Source organism: Mauremys mutica, chromosome 26, assembly GCF_020497125.1.
Source record: "Mauremys mutica isolate MM-2020 ecotype Southern chromosome 26, ASM2049712v1, whole genome shotgun sequence".
NCBI lineage: Eukaryota > Metazoa > Chordata > Testudines > Geoemydidae > Mauremys > Mauremys mutica.
In genome coordinates, this window is record NC_059097.1 from 15867666 (window position 1) to 15884282 (window position 16617).

Consider the following 16617-nt stretch of genomic DNA (forward strand, 5'->3'; position numbering starts at 1 on the left):
CGTCCAGCAGTTCCCAAATTTTAACAACCTGCGAACCCCTTTCACTAAAATGTCAAGTCTCCCGAACCCCCTCCTGAAAACGAATATTTCCAGGGATTTTCTCCTTTACCGGAGTGTTATTTTTATACTTATTTTACATAATTAAAACAATTATTGTTTGAAATTATAAAAGCAGTGAGCTTGGAAATATAAACTTTGTTTTTATGACATGCTTATGACACTATTTAATATTAATTACTACTTATCGTTCCTGTATTTTTATTCCATTATGAAAACGGTGACACTGCCACAATCTCACTTTTGTAGCTTGAATCACTGTGAATAAACCCGTTGTAAGACAAGGCTCCTGTGTTTCATCAGGGAGTATCAGATGTGAAACAGCAGGAAGAGATCTAAGAAGCTGACTCATAGACTTTAAGGTCAGACGGGACCATTATGATCATCTACTCTGACCTCCTGCACAACGCAGGCCACAGAATCTCACCCACCCACTCCTGTAACAAACCCCTAACCTGTGTCTGAGATAGAGATGGTGGCTTTGATCTTGGAAGTTCAGGGGCTCTGGGCTGCCAGTGATCCCTAAGGACAGCTGTGTCTGCAGTTGGGGAATTTTATTCCTGAGAACCCCCTGTAACATTTTGTGAACCCCAGTTTGGGAACCACTGATCTGGTCCAACCCTCTGCTCAAAGCAGGACCAATTTTTGCCCCAGATCCCTAAGTGGCCCCCTCAAGGATTGAACTCACAACCCTGGGTTTAGCAGGCCAGTGCTCAGTGTCAGTTCATCCTGCACCTTCCTGGGGCCTCTACAGGTGTTTCCCAACTAGAAATTACAGACTCAAAACTGACTTTCAACAGGAGTGAAACTGACACTTTCAAATCATTTTCACAATACTGCCAACTCCAAACGTTCAAAAACGATGACTCAGGCTCACCATAAATCATGAGATTAGCTTTAAAATCATGAAAGAGCAGTGTCCCCCAGGCTCTCTCTGCTCTGAAGGTTCCTACGATCTCAGTAATTTTATCATCTGACGTACAAGCCGCCACCCTGGCAGGGAAAGAAAAGAACAGGAAGTGGAGAGAAAAGGAAAGAGAGAGGATCCCCATCCCCGCCCCAAGCTGTCTCACTTCCACCCCCCTCCTTTACTCTCATCCCATCCCACTGGGCCTCTCTCTATGCTGCAGCCATGGACACGACACCAGAGTTTGCTGTGGTTCCGAGCATCCGCACTGAGAGCAAGGAGTCTGTCTCTCCGGTGCTCATCATGATCCCACTTCTGGCACCAAGTGGACTATTACGAATAAGCATCCTGATCCCAGTGCAAAGGGGTGAGGAGCAGAGAGGAGACAACCAGGAACTACTGAGGTTGGAAGGGAGTTAGGAGCCGGGGGGCCAATGGGAATTATTGGCGATCCATAGGGACTGAGCTGGGACTGGGTAGTGCACTCTCTACATTCCTCTGCTGGGAGCAAATAGTTGTGAAATTCCCTCGAAAAGTGTGAGTCTCATCCCGCTCTAATGCCCAGTCTACATACAGGATAACAACCTACTACTGCTGCTTCTCCATTAGTTGAGCAGACAGAAGTCTGTGTGGCGGATCTAAAGGCCCCGCTTTGCTGATCACACACATCCATTTGACTTTTGAAAACCAGGAAATGCATAGTTAAGGTTGCCCACCCAACCTTAACTCTGCCTTTTTTCAGCAATGCCCTGTTAACACCCAGGCATTCACTTTGTCAGCACATTCGCTGAACCGTACAGGCTCTTCATCCCCATTAACAATCCTTCAAATAAGACCCTCAAGGCCTGACCAGGGATAGGCAGCCAGCGTGGGGCACAGGCTGGCCCTAGCCGTGACGGAGACTGCAGAGCAAGCCACCATCACCTGCCACTATTCAGAGACACTCCCCACCCCACTGACCCCATCTTACTCATCCACTCTACCCCACCCAATTCCCCAAAACCTGGGAGCGGGAGCCCGTTGTCCCTTGTGATGCTCAGAGCTCCTCCAGTTACAGCTGGAGCAAAGATGGATGCTCCCTTTGGTTCGCTGTGAGAACCAAAGGGTTAATTTACATGACTCGCTGATCTCCACTCTGATTTTCGGCCGTTCTGGCCCACGTTGCTTATCGAAAGAAACGGCTCCAGATTCCCCCTTGATACATTTTATTCAAACTGAAAAAAAAAACTTCAAGAACACACATTGCTAAGTCTAAACTGCTCTATCCATGACTCCATTAACCGTTGGGTGCACACACGGACGTTAAAGTCAAAAGTCCGTAAATCAATGCGTCCACAATGCTATTGCATTGCAATCACGTTATCAGTTTAGCCAACTGATGAAATGAATGCAACGGATCACCAACCCTCATAAATCCTAAAACAGGAACTCCACGGAGCTGTCCATTAATACGTAAACCTCACTCCCAGAATTTCAGCCGGGCCGTGCGATCCACACTGAGCTGTTAAACAGTTCAGCGCCAAAACCAAATGATTGTTCGCGTTTGAACCACAACCTTAAAGCTTCCTCCTTCGATTGAACTTGTGTGTGGTTAATCCTTGTCCTAAAACTTTGCAGCATGAAGCACCGTTGCCTATATTATTAACGATATAGACAGTCGTTTTAGTTAAAGCACTCTTGTTTGTGCCAATCATTTGTGAAACAAACTAGCTGCGTCCCCATTAATTTATTCCTAACAAGAACCAGTTAAGTTACCAGTGCTTTGGGTTCGAAAACCCGTGAGTAACAGAATTGGCGAGCCACCCAGGAGTGGTGGAGAGAAGGGGATGATCGGTACGAATGGTTGGTTGGTTGGTTGGTTTCCTGTGCAACAGGGAAGAACTGCAGGGTAGGGTAGCGACCTGTAATTTCTCTGCGACACAGTCAGCAAGTCGATTTATGAATACATTCCATTACTGGAACTCAGGGGTCAGGCTGGGAGTCTGGTTAAGTTAAAAACAGATATAAAAACTCCCTAAAAATAAAAGTTAAAAATAATATTTTAAAACCGCGTATTGATTTTGTACAAGAGAAGGGTAATGTTTTTTTAAAAACCCTTTTCCGGCCCTGGAACATCGCTGCAGCTCTGTAAGCAGATGATCACAATAATAATAAATTAAAAAATGAATGAATTAAAGGCAAAAATTAAAAAGCAAAAATAAAATAGAGCATCTCTATGAGGTGTATAAAATAAAATAAAATTAAAAAAATCTCTCCCTCCAGCCGGAAGTCAAATCCAAGTATCCTCCGCATCAGCAGTGTAACTCGGGCCACGCAAGTCGCGGCAAGGGAAAAGCAGGTATGTAATAGTCAGCGAAAACGTCACAAGCTGAGGCGAAAAGCGTCTAAATTAAAACAGCAAAGGGGGAAACAAAGTTACAGCCTTACTAAAAAAATATCCCCAAATAAAACCGAGGCAGATCACGGGGAACGTAAAAGACGAAGCTGGGTTCTCAAGCCACGTTAAAAAAGCAAAAGTGGCTGCAGTTCGAAAAAGCCGTAGTCTGAAAAAGGATGGAAGAAGAAAAGAAAAACAGTTAAAGGTTAAACCCTAACCATGCTAGGGCAGCAGAAAAAAAATCGGTTGGCCCGATCAGAGCAGGGGTCCCCAATGCGGTGCCCATGGGTGCCCGCTGGGGCATCTAGGTGGCCCCGCGTCCTGGCCGCCGACAAGCAGCCTCATGCAGAGGTGTTGCCGAAATGCCACCGATTGTCGGCGGATGCTCGTCCTGCCGCCACGGTCCTCCGTGGCTCGTCGTCTGGTGGGCGGGTTGGAGACCACTGATCTAGCGCGTCTCTATGAGGTGTGGAGCCTCTGATGCCTGATAAGGTTGGAGCTCCGAGTGAAGGTTTTCCCGCACTCGCCGCATTCATAAGGTCTGGCCCCCACGTGGATTCGCTGATGCTTCAGGAGCGCCGAGTTGTCAATGAATTTTTTCCCACACTCGCAGCACCCGTAGGGTCTCTCCCCCGTGTGGATTTTCTGATGCACAATGAGGTTGGAGCGCCAAGCGAAGCTTTTCCCGCACTCGGCGCACGCGTAGGGTCTCTCTCCCGTATGGATCCGCTGGTGTTTAACAAGGCACGAGCGCTGCGTGAAGCTTTTCCCGCACTCGCAGCACGCATGAGGCCTCTCTCCCGTGTGGATTCTCTGATGCTTAATGAGGTCTGAGCTGTCAGTGAAGCTTTTCCCGCACTCGCCGCATTCATAGGGCTTTTCTCCGGTGTGGATTCGCTGATGCTTAATAAGGTCTGAGCTGTCTGTGAAGCTTTTCTGACACTCGCCGCATTCATAGGGCCTCTCCCCCGTGTGGATCCTCTGATGTTTAATGAGGAGAGAGCTGTCAGTGAAGCTTTTCCCGCACTCGCTGCATTCGTAGGGTCTCTCCCCTGTGTGGGTTCGCTGATGTGTGATGAGGTTTGAGCTGCGAGTGAAGGTTTTCCCGCACTCGCTGCATCCGTAAGGCCTGTCCCCTGTGTGGATCCGCTGATGCTTCTTAAGCGATGAGCTGTCAATGAAGCTTTTCCCGCACTCGCAGCACCCATAGGGTCGCTCCCCGGTGTGGATTCTCTGATGCACGATCAGGTTCGAGCGCCGAGAGAAGCTTTCTCCGCACTCGGCGCACGCGTAGGATCGCGCCCCCGTGTGGATTATCTGATGTCGAACAAGGCCTGAGCTCTGAGTGAAGGTTTTCCCGCACTCACAGCATTCATGGGGTCTCTCGCCGGTGTGGATTCTCCGATGTTTGATGAGGGATGCTCGCTGAGTGAAGCTTTTCCCGCACTCGCTGCATTCATAGGGTCTCTCTCCCGTGTGGATTCGCTGATGCGTAATGAGGTCCGAGCTCTGGGTGAAGCATTTCCCGCACTCACTGCACTCATGGGGTCTCTCTCCCGCGTGGAATTTCTGATGTTTAATAAGGGCTGAACGGTCAATGAAGTTTTTGCCACACTCACAGCACGCATAGGGTCTCTCTCCAGTGTGTATCCTCCGATGCTTAATGAGGGATGACCTGTGAGTGAAGCTTTTCTGACATTCGCGGCATTCATAGGGTCTTTCCCCTGTGTGGATCCTCTGATGTTTAAGAAGAACTGAGCGGCTACTGAAATTTTTCCCACACTCGGAGCATGTGTTGTTTCTCGCGCCTGCCTGGATTTTCGGCTGGGCTGAGGTTTCTTTGACGTATTTGTGAGGTCCCCAACTATTAATGGATTTATTCAATTTCTCCCTTGGCTGATTTCCCTGCTTTCTCTCTGGCCTGTGCTGACTCTCATTTCCTTCTCTCTGCTCACGACTCCTGGAATCCTCCTCCTCAGATATTTGCAATAATGTCCTGTGTGGTTCGTCTTGCTCAGCATCTTCCTGCTGAGGTTGGTGGTCCTCCTTCTCACTCGGCATCCCATCACCTGTTGGCAGAAAAGGGGGAGACCATATCATGATGCAAATTAGCTGCGGTGGAAGAGACCAGAAGCTGCTCATGTTCTGGCAATCCCTGATCCCTAGAGTTTCAATGAGACCACTCACTGATTCTATGTAGAATATCAGGGTTGGAAGGGACCTCAGGAGGTGTCTAGTCCAGCCCACTGCTCAAAGCAGGACCAATCCCCAACAAAATCTTTAATGTGCTTTCAATTAAGCACATACTTCGGTGGATTCGGGCTTGGACGGATTAGATTTTTATCCATAAATATCAATTTCACTGCAACCTCACAAACCAAGCAAAAATATTGCCGTCAACAATCAAAATTTCAAATAGGCAACTTAAGTAAAATACTGCTTGAGAACGCAGAGTTGGCTTTAAGGATACAGACTTTGTATATTTTGACATGCAAGGTTGAGAGTTCGTTTTCCCAGCGAAAAGACTTTAAACGGTTTGAATCTCAACATCTACTGCCATTAAATAATGATTGTCTGACTTCCTGGCGTAATTTCCTTCAACTGAAAACTAACATTGATAAACACTGGGGGGAAAAAGGCTAAAACTTTTATTTTGCAGAATTATGAAAATTTAAAACAATAACAATCGAAAAAAAAGCTTAAAAATAAGTTGACATTATAACGTCCCCCTTCCTGCCCCAAAAAGGGGATGGGGGGGGGCGCTTCCGCCATGACATTCACCAACTCAGAGATCCCCCGACCTAACAGTTTACCTGCCAAGTCTGCATAACCATCTACGCAGCGTGTTTTTAACTTCAAAATGGCGAGCAAATGCTGCGCGGATTAGAAGCGGAGGAATAACAGTGGTGGCTTTGAGCCAGCGATTGTGCAGACAGGAGCTGTGCAAGCTTTCTCCGACAGAGCCCCCAACGAATACTAGTTCCATCCTACAAAACTCCTGCGGTTTCAATGGCCTTCTCTTGACCCAGTTGTGTAGGAGCAGGATTTTATAGTCGTACCAGAATTAATGTATGATTTAAAAGCAGCAAAGAGTCCTGTGGCACCTTATAGACTAACAGACGTCTTGGAGCAGGAGCTTTCGGGGGTGAATCCCCGCTTCGTCGGATGCATCCAAAGCTCATGCTCCAACACGTCTGTTAGTCTATAAGGTGCTACAGGATTCTTTGCTGCTTTTACAGATCCAGACTAACACGGCGACCCCTCTGATGTATGATTTAATTATTTTGTTAGGGGTTTTTTTCGAATAGCAAAAAGGAATGTTTTTGGGGGATATTGGTAGAAACGCATTTGATCGATTGCTAGTGTTTGTATTGATGTTAAGGCAGGGACAGATTAGAATAATTTTTAAGATTGATTATGTTTATTTTTTTGGTTTAGGATAAGGGTACGTCTACACTACCCGGCAGGTAGTGATCGATCTATCGGGGATCGATTTATCTAGTGTAGACGCGATAAATCGATCCCCGATCGCTCTGCCGTCGACTCCTGTACTCCACCGCGGCGAGAGGCGGTAGCGGAGTCGACGGGGGAGTGGCGGCAGTTGACCCCGCGCTGTGAGGACGCGAGGTAAGTTGACCTAAGATACGGTGACATCAGCTCCACTATTCTCGAAGCTGAAGTTGCGTAGCTTAGGTCGATCCCCCCAGTGTAGAGGGGGGGGGGAAGTGGTGGAATGGACGATATTTTCTCTCACGTTTTGGTGGTGGATTGTTCAGTTTCATGGGTAATCAGAGTAGAAGTCGCAATGGTAGAAGAAAGAGGAGAAGATATGATGCATCCACTTAAAGTGTCTTTAGAAGATCTATAAAAGCAGCAAAGAATCCTGTGGCACCTTATAGACTAACAGACGTTTTGTAGCATGAGCTTTCGTGGGTGAATACCCACTTCTTCGGATGCAAGACCGAAGAATCCTTGCATCCGAAGAAGTGGGTATTCACCCACGAAAGCTCATGCTGCAAAACGTCTGTTAGTCTATAAGGTGCCACAGGATTCTTTGCTGCTTTTACAGAACCAGACTAACACGGCTACCCCTCTGATACTTTAGAAGATCTATATAATGGAAAAGTTATGTTTATTATTTTTTTATATGTATTATAAATTAGACATTTCAGTTAAATATCAATTTTTTTGTTTTAAGGTTTAGTAAGTAAAAAATAGAATTTTGTATTGGGTTTACGTTAAGGAAATGAGAGGAATGTTAAAGGCTCAGTTTTAATTACAAAATGTAGTAAGGTTTAATTTGTAATGCTTTTTTTTTTTTGCATACTATAAAAACTGCTGTATAGTTTTTGAAGGTTTTTGTAAAAAACTCTTTGTGTGAAGGCCACTGTTAACCAAATTTTCTTATTCACTTTCTCCACACCTGGCGTGATTTTATAGACCTCTATCATATCCTCCCTTCCTCGTCTCTTTTCCAAGCTGAAAACGCCAGGGTTTTTAATCTCTTCTCATACGGAAGTTGTTCCATACCCCTATTCATTTTCGTGACCTTCTCTGTACCTTTTCCAAATCCAATGTATCTTTTTTGAGATGGAGCGGCCACACCTGAGCACAGTATTCAAGATGTGGATGCACCATGGATTTATACAGCGGCAACATGATATCTTGTATCTTATCTATCCTTCCCTAATAATCCCCAATATTGTTACCTTTTCAGAGAACTATCCACAATGACTCCAAGATCCCTTTCTGGAGTGGTAACAGCGAACTTAGACTCTGTCATTCAGTACGTAGGGTTGGGATGATGTTTCCCAATGAGCGTTACTACTTTGCATTTATCAACACTGAATTTCATCTGCCATTTTCTTGCCTGGTTGTCCAGATTTCGGAGATCCCTTTGGATCTGCTTTGGACTTAAACTCTCCTGAGTAGTTTTGTATTGTCTGCACATTTTGTCAGCTCCTTTTCCAGATAACTTACGGATATGTTGAACAGCGCAGGTCCAATACAGACCCCGGGGGGACCCCACTGTTCATCTCTCTCTCTATTCTGACAATGTAACATTTATTCCTAATTTGTTTCTTCTCTTTTAACCAGATCCTGAGAGGACCTTCCTTCTTAATCCATGGCAGTATACTTTGCTTAAGAGCCTTGGTGAGAGACCTTGTCAAAGGCTTTCTGGACATCTAAGAACACTAGATTCATTGGCTCACCCTTGTCCACATGCTGGCTGACTCCCTCAAAGAATTCTAGTAGATTGGCGAGGAATGATTTTCCTTTACAAAAGCCATGTTGACTCGTCTCCAACAAATCATGTTCATCTATGAGGCTGATAATTCTGTTCTTTACTAGACTTTCAACCAATTTGCCCGATATTGAAGTTAGGCTTACTGGCCTGTAATTGCTGGGATCGCTTCTGGAGCCTTTTTTAAAAAATCGGCATTGCATTAGCTATCTTCCAGTCATCTGGTACAGAAGCTGATTTCAGTGATAGCTTACATACCACAGTCAGCAGCTCTGCAATTTCACATTTGACTTCCTTCAGAAATCTTGGGTGAATCCCATCTGGTCCTGTGGACTTACTGTAGTTTCATTTATAATTTTTTCCAAAACCTCTTCTAATGACACCTCAATCTGGGACAGTTCCTCACATTTGTCACCTAAAAAGAATGGCTCAGGTCTGGGAATCTCCCTCACAATCTCTGCAGGGAAGACTGATGCAAAGAATTAATTTAGTTTCTCCACAATGGCCTTATCATCCTTGAGTGCTGTTATAATACCTCGATTGGCCAGTGGCACCCCTGTCTGTTTAGCAAGTGTCCTGCTTCTGGCGAGCTTCAAAATTTTGTTGTTGTTACTTTTTGAGAATTGCTCTTCAAATTCTTTTTTGGCCTGCTGGGTTATATTTTTACACATGGCTGTGACGGTCTCTGATTAAACTATGACCATATGGGTCATTGTTGCAACCACTGTTGTTAGATCTTTGCAACCAATCTTGTACAAAACGGGGCACGGAAGATGTCTATGGAAAGATTATCATTTGCTGAATGTGATGATGCTCTTGGCATGCGTGTAGTTTTGTACTTCAAGTTATGAATATTGGCTCTACCTGTATTTCAAACATTTGCTCCTGGGGTAACGCCCACATGGTAGTTAGCCAGCGCATCCTGGAGGGACTATGCAAATTGCATGGCCCATTAAAGGGGGGAGGGATAGCTCAGTGGTTTGAGCAGTGGCCTGCTAAACCCAGGGCTGTGAGTTCAATCCTTGCGGGGGCCATTTGGGGATTCAATTGGGGTTGGTCCTACTTTGAGCAGAGGGTTAGACTAGATACCTCCTGATAGTCTACGACACTTAACTTACGATGGGAGACGCCGATCTATTCTTAATGGACTTTCCTGCCAGGACTAAGTGAGGTCAGGCATTGCCACGTGACTCCAAACTCCATCTTGGACCTGTAATTTTCCACTAGCTGTGCCGAGGGCTTTGTTTGAAGCCATGGGTTTCCCTCCACGTGGCAGAAGCTATAAAAGGCCCTGGAAACACCTCCACTGTGCCTCTATCCTGCTCCACCCTCTTTCCTGCTCAAACCTCTGGACTATGGACTTATACTGATGGGACTCAGGGACTGAGGACCGTCCAGTTATCTAGAAGCAACCAGAGACTTATCAAGCCAGAAGTTTATTCCATCACTGCTACAAGTCTGAACCAAGAACATAAGAAAGGCCGTACCGGGTCAGACCAAAGGTCCATCCAGCCCAGTATCTGTCTACCGACAGTGGCCAATGCCAGGTGCCCCAGAGGGAGTGAACCTAACAGGCAATGATCAAGTGATCCCTCTCCTGCCATCCATCTCCATCCTCTGACAAACAGAGGCTAGGGACACCATTCTTACCCATCCTGGCTAATAGCCATTTATGGACTTAACCTCCATGAATTTATCCAGTTCCCTTTTAAACATTGTTATAGTCCTAGCCTTCACAACCTCCTCAGGTAAGGAGTTCCACAAGTTGACTGTGCGCTGCGTGAAGAACTTCCTTTTATTTGTTTTAAACCTGCTGCCTATTAATTTCATTTGGTGACCCCTAGTTCTTGTATTATGGGAATAAGTAAATAACTTTTCCTTATCCACTTTCTCCACATCACTCATGATTTTATAGACCTCTATCATATCCCCCCTTAGTCTCCTCTTTTCCAAGCTGAAGAGTCCTAGCCTCTTTAATCTCTCCTCATATGGGAACCATTTCAAACCCCTAATCATTTTAGTTGCCCTTTTCTGAACCTTTTCTAGTGCTAGAATATCTTTTCTGAGATGAGGAGACCACATCTGTACGCAGTATTCGAGATGTGGGCGTACCATGGATTTATATAAGGGCAATAATATATTCTCTGTCTTATTCTCTATCCCCTTTTAAATTATTCTTAACTCTCCTCTCTCTTTCTTTCTTTCTATAAACCTTTAGATTTTAGATCCTAAAGGATTAGCAGCAGCGTGATTTTTGGGTAAGATCTGATTTGACCCGGGTGTGTGGCTAGTCCTTTGGGATCAGAAGAACCTCTTATTTGATGAAATTGGTTTTAAAGAACCACTCATTTCTAGTCTAGTGTTTTTGTTGGTGACACAAGGGACTGGAATTCCCAAGGAAACTGCTGTTCTGCCTTCTTGTTAGCCAGTGGGGTGAAACGGAAGTTTACTTCTGTTGATGGTCTGGTATCTCTCAGGGGAAAATAACCTCCTGTTTTGGGGTATCTCTGCCCTATTTCTCAGCAGTTTGTCCTGAATTTGGGTATTGTTAGTTGTGACCCACAAAGGCACGGTTCCCGTGGCTTTCCACAGTTTCTGTTCCTTTCTGTTTTCCTCAATAGGATTTTACTTCCTTTTTGCCTCTAACAGCTTCTTTTACTTCGTAGGTTAGACACGGCGGCACTTTCTTGGTCGCCTTACTAGGTTTCTTTTTTTTAATTTAGGATGCGTATTTAATTTGAGCTTCCACTGTCGTGATTTTAAGTTTCCATGCAGTTTGCAGGCATTTCTCTTTTGAGACCGTACCTTTTAATTTCTGGTTAACCAACGTCCTCATGTGGGTGCCGGTCCCCTTTCTGAAATTAAATGCTACTATGGTGGGGTTCTTTGGTGTTTTCCCCCTTCCACAGGGATGTTGAATTTAATTATATTATGGGCGCTATTACCAAGTGGTCCAGCTACATTCACCTCTTGGACCAGATCCTTGGCTCCACTTAGGACTAAATCAAGGATTGCTTCTTCTCTGGTGGGTTCCAGGACTAGCTGCTCCAAGAAACAGTCATTTATGGTGTCCAGAAACTTTCTCTCTGCATCCCAGCCTGAGGTGACATGGACCCACTCAACATGGGGATAGTTGAAATGTCCCATTACTGAGATTATTTTTACAGCCTCTCTAATCTCCCTGAGCATTTCATGGTCACTATCACCATCCTGGTCAACCAAAGAAGGGCTGGAAAGATGGACATAACTCAGGGACTGAATTTCCCCAAAATTCTTTCCCACGGGGTAGGGGGGATCAATTCTGCCTGTAAATCCCGTCGAAGCACTTAGGGGAAGGCAGGTGAAGGAGGGAGCTACTGCCAGGTGTCGCACAGGATAGGTAGGAAGTCACGAGCGACATCTGCCCGGAGGATACACACCTGCTGGGGACAATCCTGAACTCGGAGAACTCCCAAGGTCTCTGTCAGGAATCCCAGCTGTTTCCTTCAGCCATAGACAGATTTCGAATTGGCTGAATGATTCCTCCCTTGGGCAGGTACCGCTCAGGATCTCGCTTTCCTCTGAATCATGGCGATCTGGGACCCACGGGTCTTTGTCTTGTTGAGGCTGAGAGAGCTCATCAGGTGGGAAAACTGGAAACTCTGCACGGGGAAAGGAAATCAGGTGGGCTCAAGGGGATTGCTCACAAATGTATTATTATTTTAACCCAAGGCCATTTTAACCTAGCAATACGCCGAGGCTAGCGCCACGGAGGCTCAAACGTGTAGGCCATTCTGCTTAAAGAGGGATTGAACACACCCCATCTCTGCGGGGAAAACACCCTGCCAGACAATCATCCTCACAGGGGAGTCCTTAAAACACTGAGACTGTAGCTCCATGGCCTAGCAGGTGAAGATTGCGGCCAACAGGGAAACCACCTGCTTCTTTCCGAGAAAGAGAGGAGAAGAGAAAACACAGAGAGTCACCGGGAAGATGGGAAGAGTTGGTGGGGTTCAGGGGGGCTACTGCATGTGATGCATTTTTCCTGCATTCTGCAGGAGCTCCTCTGGGGCGTTGTGCCCATCGAAACCACAATTTCTGGGCTAAGAGCAATATTTTACAGTGCTCTAATATCCACCGGCAGATGACGACTTGGTCTGCGCTTTCGAATCTGGCAGCACACTTCGCTCGGTCACACGCTTACAGGGTGCGAAGACTCACACCCTGAACCAAAAAAAAAAAAAAGATAGTCTAGGCTCAGGAATTCACTTAGGGTTGCCAAGGGCTGCCGTGTGTCCTTCCAGAACGTGGACGGTGACTAATTGTAGAGCTCTGAAAACCAGGAAATGAAGCGTGAAAGTTCATACCATCCTGGCAACATCACCTTAACTCTGCCCTCTAACCCCTGACCATGGTGCAGTAAGGATGGTGCAATGGTTACTGCGCTACCGAGGAAACAGGGGATTCGCCTTCTCTTGGGAGTCTTCAAGTCAAGACTGGATGCCTTTGTGGGTGATGATATAGTCTAACGCAAGGTGTTTGACTCAATACGAAAGGTACAGCAGAAAACGCTACAGTCGGTGTTATACAGAAGGTCAGAGTAGACAACCGAATACTCCCTTTGGCCATAAAATCTACAAATTTGTAACCGAGATGAGGAAGGACTAAGAGAACGTGCCACTGTTTGTGTTGCATTCAGAGATGGGAATCCCAGCATTTATCCGCATGCCCTCCAGCGGCGTGCCCAGGTCCAGCTGTAACTGGATGATGGAGGGAGTCGTTGGAGCAGCTTGGCAGAGCTGTGACTGATATAAAGGGAGGGGCGTGGGATCCTTGAAGGAGCAAAGATGCCTCATTTCATTCCCGAGCGTTGCAGGTTGCAACACTGAAGGCCCACAAGGGTGTGTTCTTGCCGGGAGCGGTGTCGGCACCCTGGGGGAAACACGTGCTGGCCCTCGAGAACGGTCATAGACGCAATGACTCAGAAGGAATCATTTGCAGGACGCTGGTGTGACGCAGGAGGGAGCGGGGCGGATTGACCGGGGAATGTCGTTTAGTTTTACTGGGACTGTCTGCACGGGGGATGGGAGAGCAGGGGACGACTTTAGGTGAGGGACGGTACCTGAGCGAGGAAGGGGGGTGGTCAGGGAAGCTGGACAAAGGGGGAGGGAGCCGGCTGGAGGGGTTTGGGGTTTCAGTTTGGGGCTGGCTGGGAAGAGGGAGGAACCCCAAGTCTGGGGTCAGAGGGACCTGGCTGAGGGGTGCTGGTTGTACCTACAAGCCCTGCTCGGGACTGTGTTCCCATTGTCTAATAAACCACCTGTGTTACTGGCTGGCTGAGAGTCCCGGTGAATCGCAGGGAGTGGGGGTGCAGGGCCCTGACTCCCCCACACTCCGTGGCAGCTGGGATGGATCCCTTGGTGATTCCCTGCTCTGTTCATTCCCTCTGGGGCACCCGGCATTGACCAGTGTTGGCAGACAGGACGCTGGGCTCGATGGACCTTTGGTCTGACCCAGCCTGGCCGTTCTCAACCCTCAGGGGCGAAGACGCGGTGATACTTTGCAGGTCTGAGATGGCTCGTGTGGTGTAGGCTCCACCTCTGCGGGCCCGGCCAGGGATCGGACGCTTCTGTTTGCTAGGCTGGACCTAAAGGCAAGTTTTGCCTCAGCCAAGAGAAGTTGTTCGACTTTGTGCTGTTCTCAAAGTGTTCTGCAGCAGGGGAGGGTCTCTGGTGGTGTGTGTGTGTCACTGGCATATTGGGGTGATGCTGAAACAGGGCAGAGTAGAGGTGGCATTGTGGGGCTGGCGTGAACCTTAACTCTGCATTTCCTATTCCAAGATCCGAGGGGACAGGAACCCTTACCCAGCGAGGTCACAGTCTCATAGTTCTCCTGCATGACATCCCTGTAGAGGGCTCTCTGAACAGGGTCCAGCAGAGTCCATTCCTCCTTGGTGAAATGCACAGCCACCTCCTCGAAGGTCACCGGCCCCTGAAAGAGCAAGAGTCCCACACTCAGGACCTGCTGCCCCACTCACAGCCCCACTATTCCTGGGGGAGAGCAGCCCATCAAATGGATACAGCGTCAGGGGAGTCCCACCCACCACCCAACCTTCCTAAAAACTCGGCCCCAGGTTTACCAAGTCCCAGCAGGTCCGTCACACCTCGTCCCCCTCCCTTTCTTCACCCCGTGCATGGCCTGCACCCTCCCACCCTTAAATCAAACTCCCACTTCCCGTGTCTTCTCTGGCTCCTGCGGGAACCTCCCCGCACGTCCTCAGCATCCCTACCTGAGCCAGGTCTGCTGCATCCATTTCCCTTCCCCGGGCAGGCTGGGAGAATCTGGAGGGACCCGGGGATGTTATTCTGCAGCCTGTCGGGGGGAGAAGGGTTATTTGGGCGGGGGGGGGGGGTCGCATCATTTAGGTCATTTCCCATCACAAGTCTCACTGGCGCTTTCTCTGCAGAGATGTTTTCGACTCCCACGCTGGGAAAATGCTCCATCGCGGCAGTGCAGACCCATCCCCTCCCACCAGGGCTAAACCCACCGAGACCCTTTAAATCTGAGATGGTTCCCCAGGACAGAACATAAGAACAGCCAGACTGGGTCAAACCAAAGATCCATCTAGCTCAGTATCTGTCTACCAACAGTGGCCAATGCCAGGTGCCCCAGAGGGAGTGAACCTAACAGGCAATGATCAAGTGATCTCTCTCCTGCCATCCATCTCCATCCTCTGACAAACAGAGGCTAGGGACACCATTCTTACCCATCCTGGCTAATAGTTATTAATGGACTTAACCTCCATGAATTTATCCAGATCACTTTTAAACCCTGTTGTAGTCCTAGCCTTCACAACCTCCTCAGGTAAGGAGTTCCACAGGTTAACGGTGCGCTGTGTGAAAAAGAACTTCCTTTTATTTGTTTTAAACCTGCTGCCTATTAATTTCATATGGTGACCCCTAGTTCTTGTATTATGGGAATAAGTAAATAACTTTTCCTTATCCACTTTCTCCACATCACTCATGATTTTATAGACCTCTATCATGTCCCCCCTTAGTCTCCTCTTTTCCAAACTGAAGAGTCCTAGCCTCTTTAATCTTTCCTCGTATGGGACCCTCTCCAAACCCCTAATCATTTTAGTTGCCCTTTTCTGAACCTTTTCTAGTGCTAGAATATCTTTTTTGAGGTGAGGAGACCACATCTGTACACAGTATTCGAGATGTGGGCGTACCATGGATTTATATAAGGGCAATAATATATTCTCAGTCTTATTCTCTATCCCCTTTTTAATGATTCCTAACATCCTGTTTGCTTTTTTGACCGCCTCTGCACACTGCGTGGACATCTTCAGAGAACTATCCATGATGACTCCAAGATCTCTTTCCTAATTAATTGTAGCTAAATTAGCCCCCATCATATTGTATGTATAATTGGGGTTATTTTTCCCAATGTGCATTACTTTACATTTATCCACATTAAATTTCATTTGCCATTGCAATCACTTAGTTTTGGGAGACAGCAGAGGGGGAACCACACAAAACCCGCCTGGTGCCGAGACAGGAACTGGATCTGAGCCTGTCGGCACATTCCCCCAGCGCAGGGGGACGGATTTCTTATCATCTTCTGCAAAGGAAATCTCACTTCCTGCACGTTTCGCCCTCAGGGACACCCCTTCTCCGTCAGCCTCTTGAGATGCACACCTGCACGTTCTAGAGGATTGGCCTTGTTACGGGTTTTATTCTTATTCCTTGCTAACTGTCAGGGGTTTGCCAAAAGAAAAAAAATGGGGGGGACCCCTTTTTTTGAAGTCAGTATGAAAAACGTGAACCCCCCTCCTCACGCCCGAGACTCTGCGGCCCACATCTGATCACTTCCACTCGCTCGTGGAAGCTCTCAGACGCCTCAGGGTCTGGAGATTATTGTCTGTGTTTCATCCTCTCTCACACCATTCAGGTGGTTGTTCCTTTCCCCAAAGGGAAACACACCCCTGAGATCCGTATTCGCTCTGAATCCCCATCACATGTCACGGCAGGAGTGAGTCAGCCACGGGGG

The 16617-nt window shown here is 47.3% G+C and overlaps 1 protein-coding gene across 1 annotated transcript; it reads right to left on the reverse strand.

The window, feature by feature from the left end:
* Nucleotides 1-2159: 2159 nt before the first annotated feature.
* Nucleotides 2160-14481, reverse strand: LOC123356644 (zinc finger protein 883-like). The gene is made up of 3 exons (XM_045000022.1): nt 14430-14481; nt 12006-12227; nt 2160-5410 (listed from the first exon to the last, which is right to left on the reverse strand). Exons 1-3 carry the CDS (start codon nt 14461-14463, stop codon nt 3801-3803), a joined length of 1866 nt encoding a protein of 621 aa, XP_044855957.1. The 5' UTR covers nt 14464-14481; the 3' UTR covers nt 2160-3800.
* Between the last annotated feature and the right edge of the window lie 2136 nt (nt 14482-16617).

Coding starts and splice junctions, on each gene's coding strand:
- LOC123356644 (XM_045000022.1), bottom strand. CDS start 14,463: ATGCAGGAGAACTATGAGACTGTGACCTCGCTGG. Junction 12,228..14,429: donor TGAGACTGTGACCTCGCTGG/GTAAGGGTTCCT, acceptor TTCCCCGTGCAG/AGTTTCCAGTTTTCCCACCT. Junction 5,411..12,005: donor TTCAGGATTGTCCCCAGCAG/GTGTGTATCCTC, acceptor TTCTGCCAACAG/GTGATGGGATGCCGAGTGAG.